We start from the raw sequence: 13,561 nt of genomic DNA, 5'->3' as shown, positions 1-13,561 counted from the left end.
TTGGGAGTAATTTTATTTTCCTCCGAGAGAAAATGCATAGCCCAAGTAATGAGAATACTTTCAAGTTACTGTAAAAAATGCCAGCCTTTTTTTCAAGACAGCACACTTAACAGCAGCATACATTTGATTTCAGTGTCAATGAACATTTAATGATCTATCAGTTTATATTAGAAAGCTATGGACAAGACTATTCTGCCTGCCTCAAGCATTCTAGAGGACTGAACATGATCAGCTCCAAACACACTGCCAACAATACAGGAAACTACAAAATACAAATGAACATTAATCTTCTCAACCCATCTAAGCTAAAGAAAACACCAGATAAAATTTACAGTGAATCTGTGGGGGGAAGTTGTTTCGCTGATTTCCTGTATGACGATTCCATCCAACCATTGGCATTTTCATAATTAGGTGGGGGACAATCAATAAACCTTTAATAGAAATATGCATGTTTAATTAAATGCTGAATATAAATCACAGGGAAACTTTACAGGGAAGACCTCAGTCTGAATGGCACCTCAGGGGCAAAATGAGTCCACAAAGATATACTTGCTACAAATCGTAATCTGTCTTAATGCAAGCAATTCCCAGGGTCATGCTCTTGCAAAGTAAGAATCAGATGACAGCCAAATGTCCATGTAAAGCACACAACAGCTTATTACACAGATAGCATTAGAAGTCTTAATATGATCAAATAGTGCTAAAAGTTGTTTCTAAGACTATCTCTTTCCTACAGAAATGTACATTTATGTATCAGGACCAGGCCAGCAATTAAAGCCAGTTAATTATAGTCACAATTCTGTATTTTCCTCTATCTGATAAAACAGTATAATTATTTGTACAGTAAAAAGTAATAATGGGGAGAGCTAAAACACTACATACAAGGCAATATTCCAGTGTACATAAAGGTTAACAGCATTGTTAATAATCATCTGCCCCAATAAAATTTTAAATAAACCAAGTCCTCTTTCCAAACTTTGGGAAAAAATACAGACTTACTCGAAGCTCTAGTAAGTTATATGAATTACATGTTGGGACTAGAGGCAAATGCAAAAAATCAGGTTGATGCTATAAATAAAGCAGTGAATTTCTGCTCTGTATTTTTTTCTTTAATTCTGTTAAGAAAAGTAGTCTTCAAGAGAAGCCCTATGTAAAAGGGAATTTATCAGCATATTTCAAAGTTTCATAATTCACTATCGCAAACAATAGTTTTATCATTACAATGATAATTAAATAAGTACTCAAAGTGAAATCTACTGTAAATACTCATAAAAAGCAAACTCTACTGCACACAGCTGTAATTTACAAGGCAGTATTACAGGCTGCTAAGCTATAGCCTAAAGCTTCTCAAGTGAAGACCAGACATCATGCACATGAACTTACATCCCAAGAGGATGGGCAGTTGCTTACACAGCAAGTTACTACACATATCCATGGAAGGCAATGGCACACTGCACTTCTGCAAAGCCCAGCACTTAATTCCAACATCTTTCAGTGCTCTTATTCAATAAGCAAAAGAGCCAGACAGCTATTCCTGTACCAAAATTTTGAATAAAAAAATAGAAAGCAGTACTAACTTTATTAAAATTTTAAAAGCTTCATAAATAATATATCCCTTTTTTATACCTCTGCCACATCCTATAAAGACAAGAAGAGCAGCTAAGAAATAATTTTTCAAATAATTTTTTCATATAATTTTAGAAGGATTTAAAGCTGTGAACAATTCTCATCTCAAGAAATACAAAGGAACAGATATTCACACAGACAAATCTCTGTAACACTGATACAGCAGCTAAGGGAATAAACATTTTGAAGCTGATATACCAGGACTCAGTCTATCTCTTAAGTATGAGATAATGACGAGTCTGAGGGATATCAGTTACAAATCTCTCTACAGAAATACTTTCTGCCTGCTAGAGAAAATTTTCCTGCTCTGCAGGACACATTAAAAAGACATCAAATAATGGACACTAACCAGACATCAAATAAACTAACAAGTATCAGCAATATCAATGCCAAAAACCCAAAATAAATACTTAGAAGTCAAGCCAAATACATAATATCTTAATAAATTAGGTTAATTTCTTCCATACTTCAATAGCATTAAAATAAATCAAATCCAATTGGAAATACAGAAATAGTATTTCTGAATACTATTCTGAATAATGAATTCTGAACAGCTTACTAAATATTAATATCACCACACTTCAAAGAACAATAAAAGAGTATTGTCATTTATTGCTTTTAAAAAAAAAAGGACACTTATCAACAGATTTCTATTAGGTTACATTTTATACACTCTCCTGAAATTAAATTTCTTGGAAAAGTTACTCAAAGTGCATGCCCTCATCTCACAGTATGTAGGATTTTAACTTGATGCTGAGTAGGACCTACCAATGAGAACTGCTATTTAAAACCTGACAGCACTTTGTTACCCTCAGTGCTGCATATAAATGTTAAAATATATGCAGGATGACCAGAATGGCAGATGCTCCTTTCAGCATAAGGTATTTAAGTTTGGAGGAAAAAAAAAAAATTTGTTCTTTCAATTATCAACCAAGATGAGTTTCCAAAATCCAACATTAAAAAAGGACAGACCAAGTGGGTTGCAAGACAACAGCAACTATCTTTATACAACTGTTTTCATAACCAAAGTACATGACACGTAGTTTTAATTAAGTATAATAGTCCATGTTCTAGATATCTAAGTGCATGTTCGTTAAAAAAATTTTGAAAGCAACTAACAACACTCACATCAAAAACTCAGCCCCTCCCTACACATCAGCTGCAATATACACCACTGTTTATGTTAAAAGAGGACATTTAAATATTCATGCCAAATTCTGTACAGACAACTAAGTGAAGTAAGATGCAATGGTAATACAGCAGTCCCTCCAGCCCATCAGATAGCTCACATGAAGTCAGCTCTTACCACGGCTGCATTTGTGCTTCTCCTACTTCTTCTGTCTTAAGGAAACACAATTATGACTTTCAAGTTTACTGAACCCGAACAATTTGAGATGAAATGACAAAACTCCATATTTGAGCCACCAGCCCATTTACAATTTTCTTTAAACCCTCACCATTACTCCTTTCAAAGACAGCCTCTAAGTACTCTTGGTACAGTCATGCTTTGTACACATATGAACATAAAACTGGAATTTAAAGAAACCGCCTTGATTTGGCTCCACTTTCCTGAACTCCACACAAGTGCAATACAGATGCTTACTTCAGATAGTCTCTAGAACATATGCCACTTGCTCTTAGCCATTTTTAAGTCATCAAATACAATTCCCCCTTTTTCTCTTCAGAGTAACTCGGTGTACTCACTGCATGGGAACAAAAAGTTTAGAAAGACCTAAATGGACCAAATGAAATAGGTAGGTGAGAGTGAGCACTTCACCAATGCCTGAACTCCCAATAACAAAAAGGAAGGACTGACAAAAAATCCAGGTAAAAGTATCACACAAGAAAACAAGGAAAATAACAGAAGCATTTCACTTCAAGCAATTTTCTCATCTTTCCTGCCATATGGCTAATTTCCATATTTCCATTTTATCATTATTATATAGCTAATTCTAGATCAAGAGGAAAAGGATCAGCTTCTGTCACAATATCAGTCATCACAGATTTTCAGATGTGAGCTTGGGGGCTGCCTTCACTGGAGAAGTACCCTCTGTCCTTGTTCCAATGCACTAGTTTGGTAAAGTGTGGCATAACAAAGAGTTAAAAGCCTTAGAGAAACCTAACTACAATCACACCTCTACAATTCTGAGATATTAAATGTAGGAACAGATCTTAAACATTTTGAAAATCAGACTCACACATTTTCTCTACCAACTGTTTTTAGAGCGCATGACAAAAACTGTCTTGTTGAGTCAGTTTCAAAATATCTCATTGAATATAGTTTAAAACCCCTGCATTCACAATGAAACTGAATGATTCAAATAAAAAAAAAAGAAAAAATCACAGATTGTACTGGACTGGATTTCTCCAACCAATATATTTGTCATATAAATGGTCTCCATTTCCTGTGAAGTGCTTAAGTGCTCCACTTCACTCTTGTGAAAATTAAGAAGCAAACTACACCATTGGTAACCAAGTTATGAAGACCAACATGTCTGGTCTTCAGTAACTGAAGCTACTCCTTTTCATGTGAACCAGCTTTGTCTTGTTAAGGAGATTCGGTATTCTGAAAGACTTTGATTTGATCAGGTCTTTCCACTGGCTTCCAACAATCTGGCCAATATATTCTAAGGTCTTGGGACTTACCCTCTGAAAAAGCCAAAAACATTTATAAGTATGATAATTTATCTTTTTAAAACTGCAATCACTTCACTAGTAAAATATTCAAATTGTATTTCTACATATCATACTAATTTCTAAATTATGCACTGAGAGCTCCATAAAGTCCTGCTACAAGGCCAACATTTTTAAACCAAGAGTTTTATAGTGAGAGCAATTTACAGTATTTTGCACTTTACAGAAAAAACAAACGATAGAATAACAGGGGTGGAAAGCAAAGAATGCACATAATTAATTCTACTTAAGTTTTTGAAAGTAACTAATAAATACTGAAAATGGAGAACAAAAAAAGTACAGAAACCTTTACCACTCAACTCTAAACTAATTATTTGGAAACACTGAGCCCTAGACTGAACCACTCAAGATGATGGATCTTCTCAATTACCTTTCCCAAAAATGCATGCTATTTCAATATAAATTTCAATTCAAATATGTAAGACAACCGTTCACTTCCTTGCATAAAGGCAGTGCACCTTGTTCAACTGTTATAATATTTTATAAAGCACTATTTACTTCAATCTTTCAAAACTAATGTTATAAAGAGTATCGTATAATAAACAAGCTCAAGGCTACAAAAATAGTTGGCATCAACCTCTCAGGTGCTGTTACCCTCCACTGTTTTACTGTTCAGCCACCATTCACCCAAACCATCATTCCTTGCTCCAGGTCTTAGCTCTGCCACCCTTCTTTAGGCACACCTTCTTTTGTGCTTTCATTTTAAAGAGGAACCAGAACACTCTCTGCCAGCCCTCAAAAACATCAACAGCAGACACATTAACAAAGCTGCCAAGCCTCACTTTCCACACATGTAGTTTAGTAAATTAAACCATGTGCATTATATTTCTGAATGTCAAAGCATCAGCCACCCACTCATATAACCAAGGACAGGAGAAAAGAACAACCTCATAAAATCAAAAACTGTACCCAGTAAAACCAGCTAAGTTATGTAGGCAAACTCTTGCAAAAAGAAGTGGAAGCAAAATGGTAAGTTGTTGTATATCCACAGTAATCACCTTTGTACAAATGCCAGCTCACATCCCAAAAGCTTAAGAGCAGAAACAGCAGGCTATTACAAGAAATATGCATTTCTGGTAGGGGTAAATCTGATAGAGAGAGGGTCATGGTGACAATGCACTCATTTCTTCTTACTTCCTCCAAATGCTAACATTTAAAATTCTACTTATAAAAATGTCTCCTTTTGATCAATACGTATGGCAAGAACAGGTAAAATAAGTAGTAGTACAGCAGTAACTGGACTACGTGTTTTTGCCTTAAAGAACATGTACCCTAAAGTGAAGAAGCAGCTCCTGAATAAGGTTAATAAAATTACCTACCCAACTACTGCTGTTGTCAGTGCTCCCTGAGAAATACTGCAGAAAGTAGCTCCAAAGAAGTTTAAAAATGGAAGAATAGAAATACACGTGCAACTTGCAAAAAGTTCCAAACAGGAACAAGGACTAATATTGTTTGGAACTTTTTTCAAAAGTTGTTTTTAAACTTTCAAAGCCAAGCTCACTGAAATCTGGTTGCACATATGAACAGCCATTTATGCATCTCTGTCCCGGGCCTCACAATGGAGTTACACCAGTGGCTGCTGAGGCCACGAATGTGGACTATAACCAAGGCTGGAGGAGCCACCCAGGATGAATTTTTTAGTGGCTGTCATGAGGTAAAATGATTAATCAATTTTACAGACAAGAAGATAGAAGACCTCTTCCTAAGTAAAAAAAAACCTCTTATGGGAGTAATTTCAGTACTTTAAAGTATTTTTAAACCTGCCTTACCAAGAAGTTTTGTTCTCAATGGCTTTTTCCCTGCAAGAAAGCCATGTGGATTACCAGACTCCACTTCTACAATTGCCATAGGAAAACAGACTGTTAGTCATAGAATGGTTTGGGTAGGAAGAGAATTTAAAGGTCATCTATTTACAAACTCCCCGCTATGGACATTTTCCACTAGCCCAAGTTGCTCTAAGTCCCATCCAACTTGGCCTGTAACACTTCCAAGGATGAGGCACGGCTCAAATAGTGACAAATTCAAACAAGACTTGTTAAGACAATTTTAAGTACTCTGTCTAAGACTGTAGCCCCAGGTATAATCTTGTAAGCAGGTGACAACCAAAGGATCTGAAGTTATAAGAGTTCAGAAGGGCATTTGTTTTAAACTGCAAAATGGCTCGCTGCTCTCTAAACAAGTAGCAAGTAGGATCAATACTTGTAACTATCCAGTTACAGCCCCAGAGAGTTTGCAGAATCTGGAGATCTACACAACTGCTCCAGGCTCACAAGGATCTATCTGATCTAGATCACAGTTTAAGAACAAATTTAAAGTCTATGTATCCAAGACTGAAAACCTATAAATGTCTGTCCTATACTATTTCACTAAAGAAATTAGGTTCTTGAGCAAGACATGCACCAAAATAAAACCCAACCCTAACATTTTGGGCCTTTAACACACACTTGCAGGAGCATGTCTTTACAAGGCCAGAAGTCAAGGTTCTGTGGCCAATAAAAATCAAAGGTCAGATCAGTCTTTGAAAGTGTGATATTAAAATGGGAAATATATACTCAGCACACATGGAGACATTTAACCAGGTGAACATCAATTTATTATTTACTGTACCTTGAAGAGAAAAGGACTTTCTTTCCCTACACTTTTTAAAAAAATCGCTGAGAGACATCAAAGTTCAATTCTTGCTGGGAAACAATAGAGTAAAATACTTACATTTCACTGATACTGCTCCTAATGCACCTGACAGTAAACAGGAAACTAACAAATTCTTACATATTTTGTTGCATCTTAAGGAAATTCATGTAAATATTCATCCTTTTTTTTGAGAAACGCTACAGGATTATATAGCAAACTAAAATGGAAGACATTTTTCACATCCACCCCAGAGGTTAAGAATGAAAAACAGAAACAACTTTTCAGATGTATGAGTGTCTGCATGCAAATGCATGTATCACTTTTTCTTCTGACAAAAGACAAAAGTAAACCAGAAGCTCACATCCCAATTTGCTACAATAAAATTTACAGGTATCTGACCATATATGGGGCAGCAGATAAACAAAAAAGAAAAAAGCTTTAAACTTATCACATCTGCAGAGTCCTTCAAACAGAAGAGGATATGAAAAAAGGTAGTACTCTTTTTTATGGCTAGTAAAATACAGTGACAGAGAAAACAGATACAGGTTTTATCATTGTCACAACAGCTAGGAAAAAAAACCCTGCAGATGTTTTAGGTGCTTCAGCCAACATGAAACATGCAGCAGAATCCAAGAAAAATATCTTGACAGGGAGTAGCTTATGTGTCTTCTTACTGTTCCTTAACATAACTGCTAGTATCTACTTGCACTAATCAAAGCCCTGGCTGCTCATTTTATAGAGCATCCTTTTTTCCCCACTTTCCCCAGCTATTCAGCATCAATCTCTATTTAGCATCTTCATGAGGCATACCATTTAGCATTTTTTAGCATCAACCGGCATTCTTTCATGAAGAACCTGCCTCGCTGACTTAGAATACGCCATTTAAATAAAGTAGTCTGAAATAGAATATTTAGTTTAGCCTTCTGTACTTTTATGCACCCATACCCCAATGCTCAGTATTTAAAATGTGGGTCATTTCCAAGGGTCACATTTCTGAAATTGTAGACCACTGAACTGTTCCTCACTGACCCTTAAAATATACCTTCCAAAGAATTGTCATGATAAAGGTGGACAATATAAAATGAAGTGCAAATGAAGTATAGACAACAGCACTACCAATAAATGATCAGTGTCTGCCATTTCTCTACCACTGATCAATTTCAGAATGACAAGTGAACCCAAAAGCAGCAATTGCCACTTTATGCATCATCTTACTTGACTCTCAAAAGCTCAGCGTATTGTAGGATGAACTATGTAAAGACAACCATTTTCATTGTCAATAACGGCTGAACACCAACCTAGCAATGCTGCAGAAGTTTTAATTATGACTCTCAGCCCCTAGAAAAGGCACAACAACCCACACCATCTTTAAAGAAACAGTAATCACTACCTTAACCTTACAGCACTTTACGTGCATGCCACTTTAAGATGTCAGATATTCCAGGTCTCCCTGATGACACTTAGGTTTTCTATTCAATTCCCTTGTACATGAATGTATCAGCACACAACCATACAGACAAGAGAAACTGAACTTTTCATACAAGACACGCTCAAATGAACAAGGTGTTTGTGAAAGGAATCAGAAAGGCACATGACCTTCTTGTTCCTGAGTTCCAAGGGACCAACTTCACCTTATTCTATTTTACCTTTTTTTTTAATATACAATTGTTCTTTTCTCAATTGCCTCTCCAGTGCCATAATATACTGCATTGCCTGAGAAATACAAATACAGCTGAAATTTGTGGCACTGGACGATAACAACTATTGTGTATTGGATTCAACTATGTAAATTTCAAATCTAGATATGCTATCTAACTCTCCTGAGTAGGTTTCACCATTACTAACCTTCTAAATGGCTGTAAATCAAAGATGCAAGTACCAGTCTCAGCAACTCAAAATGAAAATAATATTCAATGATTTGACCAAAGCATGCATAGCTTATGTAGGAGATATTTCTGTTTTGTTTTTAAAGAGAATGCAAAAACAAAAACATCAGTAAACATCATGAACTGATGCACTCATGCACTTGATGAAGCTCATACATGAAGAGATGCGTGCCTGTATGTGAGTAAAGATATTGATAAACTTTAAGTTATTAGAAATGCTTTGTTCAATTGAACAAGATCAGTGAATTACTATTGCAGTTTTTAAAGAAATAAATTTCTAAGTTGAATTTGCTCTATTTTTTCAAGATGCCTATTATTTAATTATTAGAGATGCAGTTACTATTGGCTAAACAAAGCATAACTTCAAATATTCCGTTTGTGTTGTACTTAAAAATTAATTTGCGATCTCCGTTCCCCTTAAAATAAATTACAATCCTGTGACTATTTATGTGACTGTAAAACTATTTACATTTATTCTACATGTTAACATAGAAATAAATTTTAAAATAATTAAATGTGTTTTAGAATTAAAACATCCATTGGTCTTCTTTTTCCACACAGTCTTCACATTATAAAGTGAAAAATAATTTGGCTTGCCACTGCAAAAAGGACAAGTATTGCAAGAAAAATCTGTGGAGTATAGCACTCAAAACCAACTTCAAGACCAGTACCTAAAAGCAATGTGACAATGGCCAGCTAGAGTTGATGATGACAGCAGGACTTTAACACTGAGCCGACTATGTAACAAATACTGAATTTTAATTATATACATCCGCAATTAAATCACTGTCACCTAAGCACTGGAACTGTGAGGACACACATGCTTGCCTCTAGTCCATTTCAATTCCTCTGTAACAAAATACATTTTATAGAACATACAGAGAATTTGAAACACTTGACTCATTTTCTTCTGTCAGGACCTGTTCTTGAATCTGATTTTGTGCTTTGCTGAAAAATCTCAGGGCCTAAACTGAGGCCAGGAGGAAAATGGCTCTGCAGTGGTAAGTCTTTGTGGTGCCAATTATAGCAAATGATAAACTCTGTGGTACAAAACATTACCAAATACCTCAACACTGTACTAACTCAGTTGTATATTACTCCAATTTTCATTTGCCAAGCAGTTTTAATCAAATAGGAAAATATCAGTCATTACATGAAAACAATTCTGAGCATGTTTTATTTAGGAGCATGATTATTTCTCAGCTTTAAATTTACCTTTCCCAAGACTTGAAATATTAGGGCTAATTTTATATATACAACTAGGTACAGCACAGACAGCGCTACCTATCATCACTAGACATTGAACAGCTTTCCGCAATAGCCGCTATTATTTCCAGTAGTTACTGTTCAAATAAACTCGAAATTCTTCTTTCTAATCAAATTAATGACAAGCCTATTTTAAGCACTTCAATCCTGACTGCCATATAGGATAGTCACCTACAAGATACTGCCCAGCTCACATACAATTCTGGAGTTAGCTATACTCCCTAGACGGATAGATGCCTTTATTTTAGCATTTCTGCAGAATCCAAACACAACTCCTTCTTTTAAAAAAACCAGATTTAAAAAAAATCAACCTGCAAACTTGAGTGTTTAATTGCAATGTTCCTTCTAAAGTGTCATCTGGTTTTCACAATAAGTTACATAAACTGTTGTAAAATCCTTAACTGAATGCAAACTGCATAAGAAAAAGTATGGTAAAAGTTTTTATACAATTTATTCTGTCCCATCTGATAAATTTACTTTACATCTATTTTAAGCCAGAAAAGTCTAAAACAGGACTCAGATGTCAGTTCTGGAGTTTAACATGACCTTAAAACATAATATAAACTAAGAACAGGATTTTACAAGTAATATTTACAACCAATATTTTGTAAATTAATCAAAACCATGTAGGAACAGCAATATATAGACTCATACACTTTAGCTAATTCAAATATTTAGTGATCATTTCACAGTTCTAAATTGAAAAGTGTGTATAGATAAGTTCAACCGGAGAAAATGACAGAAAGTTAAATTAAAGGTCAGTTCTGCACTGGGTACAGAGGTGTTAAGAGTGGCTAGCAATGACACTTGGGATTCTTTAACTATATCAAGTTTGGTACCATTTACTTCCAGGACCAGGGTTTGTTTAGTCATGGCATCTTTAAAACCTTCCCATCATTGTAGCCCAGCATTCAAATAGAGAGGTTAAATCAGAGATACTGTCTATTAATAACATATCAGATAAGGTAGTTAAAATGACACTGTCAGTTCTTCTGCATTTTCTTTTCCAACAACCTACTGTCTACTATTTTTAAGGATTTAGAAAATTTAAGGCATAATCTAAAGCTCTCCTCTTCAGCACAGCTACCACCTTAAGTCTCAGACTTATTTTTTACAGTACTTATACCCAAGTGCTCAGCAAGTCAGTTAGAAACTGTTTTTCAACATGAAGAGGAAGACTTCTGCTCCTACTGATAGGTATATAGAAGGAAAATGTTCTGAACAACTTATGTTCTTCTGTTCTTGTGACCAGATTCTTCCATTTCCCTGCATAATATAGAAAATGTGCCAATCAAGTAATAAAATAAGAATGAAATTTTTAGTTAGTGTTGATTTTCTTCTAGTGGCCACAATGTGCTTATTTCTACTTAAGAATTCAAACTGCATAAAGTGCAACACCTAGAACTGCACATCTAGGTTAGTGCTGTACAAGTGCTCCCAAAGTTACTGGAGAGTACCTGCTCATTTCAGAAATCTACCTTACTGTGCTTGCAGAAACAACAACATGGTTGCCACACTGTTCCACCACAGGTCAAATGAAACGGCATTACTTAAAACCGTTAAAACTGGGAGCTTCGGTATGTGAGCAGTCTCTAAAAGTATACATTATAGCAAGTGCTGATACTATATAAGGTCAATATAAGTTAAAAACTACTTTGTAAAATGTAGGACTTGGTAAGAAAAATATGTATTTGTTTTTCTTGCTTGTACATTAACTTCAAAATACAAATGATACTTTCACAGTGACAGCAACAGAGTTGCCACGAGAACCATCTTACAATAAAATAAACATTAGCTCTCCGCACAAAAGAGAAGCCAGGTGCAATATGAACACCTCAGCCTATATGTATGTATGTGTTGTTGGGTTCCGTAGCCTGCTCTCTGCACAGTCCTTCAGTGCAGGATCTCAGCTCTGTGCAGCATGTAGGGAATGTCTGCTTCCATTCTGACCACTGCAAATATAAGACTCTTAAACACGAAGACGAACCTCCAATGCCTTTGTGTTCCCTTTCCCAGATTTAAAGCTTAGCTGCACGAGGTGTTAGAAGTGCGCGCTGGCGGGGTTCGGACACACATGTGAGGAGGAAGAGGGTGGCAGGAGAGACGAGGGAAGGCGTAGAAGGGCACGGTCCCCGTGCCCGACGAGCCTGGACCCCCCCCCCCGCCGCCCAGCGCAGCCTCCTCGGCCGCTGCGTGAAGTTGGCCGGGCATCACCCGCCCCACCGTAGGCCAGGCGCAGGGAAGAGACCTCTTTCTCCTCCTCTTCCTCGGCCTCCTCACGCGTCCTCCTCTTCCTCCAGCCCGCCGCCAGATCTATTCTTCCCCTTCAGCCACCCCCAGCTTCACGGCGGAAGAAGCTGGGGGGGAGGGGGATGTCTCCATTACCCTCTCCACCCTCCCGCTTCCCAGGGACGGCGACAACAGCCCTTTCCCGCCCGACGCGGGGGGGAGCCCCGGACCGGCCTGCGGAAATGCTCCCGCATCCCTGGGCCCCCCAGAGCTCCCCCAGTTTCCGCAGCCTCCCCATTGCGAGGAGGGGGCAGGGAAGGCGCCAGGCCCCGGGGCCCCGCCCGCTCCCCGGCCCCGAGGAGGGGAGGCCGCCGGCTGGGGGTTACACACCTCGCTGTTAAAGGCTTTCACAGCCTCCATGTCGCGGCGGAGGCGGGAGCCGGGCGGCTTCTCTCCGCTGATGGCGGCCGGGCCGGGCCTGGCGGAGGCAAGTCTCGGTCCGTGCGTGCGTGCGCTCCTCTCTCAGGGGCCGCCCGGCCTCCTCTCCATGGCGGGTGGCGCAGGGGGCGGGCGCGGAGGGACGCGGGCCCCGCTCGTTTCCGTCTCCTCCTCGCCCCGCTTCCCGCCCGGCAGCGCCGGCGTTCCCTTCTCTCTCTCCTTCCCTCCCTCCCGCGCTCGGCTCCGGGCGGCCGCGCCGGCAGGAGATGGAGGAACAACGCGCGGCGGCTGCGGCGCGGGCACCAATATGGCGGACACGCGGGGGCTCCTCGCAGTGCAGCGCCGGAGCGGCGCAGGCGGCTACAGCGCCCCCTGCCGGCAGCGCCCGCGCCGCAGCCCGCGCCGCACCGCACGGGCGCTGCTGGGATGGCGCCGCGTCCGCCCCGCCCGCTCTCCTCCCTCTCCTCCTCCTCCTCCCGGAGCCGGGGGGAAGGAGAGCGTTATGGGAGCGAGGTGTTAAATGCCGCTGGGTTTCGTCACCGGGGGGCAAATCCAGGAGTTCTTGAGCCACCCTTTTCACCCTTTCGAGATCCCCGAACTGTTCGCCTTCTTACGCCCGGCCCGCTGAACCTGCCTCTCCCCGCAGCAAGGCCCGCCGGCGAAACTGGGAACGGCATGCAGGCTTGAAAAAAGGCAACGGGAAAAAGAATCAGCGAGGTGTAGGAGGGCAAAAAAAATCATAATTCGATAAGCCCACAAGCAATCAGAACTATTTATCAAGAGGAAAGGAG

General features: G+C 39.0%; 1 protein-coding gene across 4 annotated transcripts in view; it reads right to left on the bottom strand.

Annotated features, from left to right (window-relative positions):
• Positions 1-12,995, bottom strand: part of SCAF8 (SR-related CTD associated factor 8) — a 164,612-nt gene extending 151,617 nt beyond the window's left edge. For 3 of the 4 annotated variants that reach the window (XM_068184661.1, XM_068184660.1, XM_068184662.1), the window contains exon 1: positions 12,723-12,994. In XM_068184661.1, the coding sequence (XP_068040762.1) occupies positions 12,723-12,752 (30 nt within the window). In that variant the 5' untranslated portion in view covers positions 12,753-12,994. Of the gene's footprint in view, positions 1-12,722 lie in introns of all 4 variants that reach the window. The other variant, XR_010997283.1, reaches the window with a different exon arrangement.
• Between the last annotated feature and the right edge of the window lie 566 nt (positions 12,996-13,561).

The sequence above is a fragment of the Anomalospiza imberbis genome, chromosome 3 (genome assembly GCF_031753505.1).
Source record: "Anomalospiza imberbis isolate Cuckoo-Finch-1a 21T00152 chromosome 3, ASM3175350v1, whole genome shotgun sequence".
NCBI classification, from domain to species: Eukaryota; Metazoa; Chordata; class Aves; order Passeriformes; family Viduidae; genus Anomalospiza; species Anomalospiza imberbis.
This window is presented reverse-complemented; position numbering and strand designations above follow the sequence as displayed.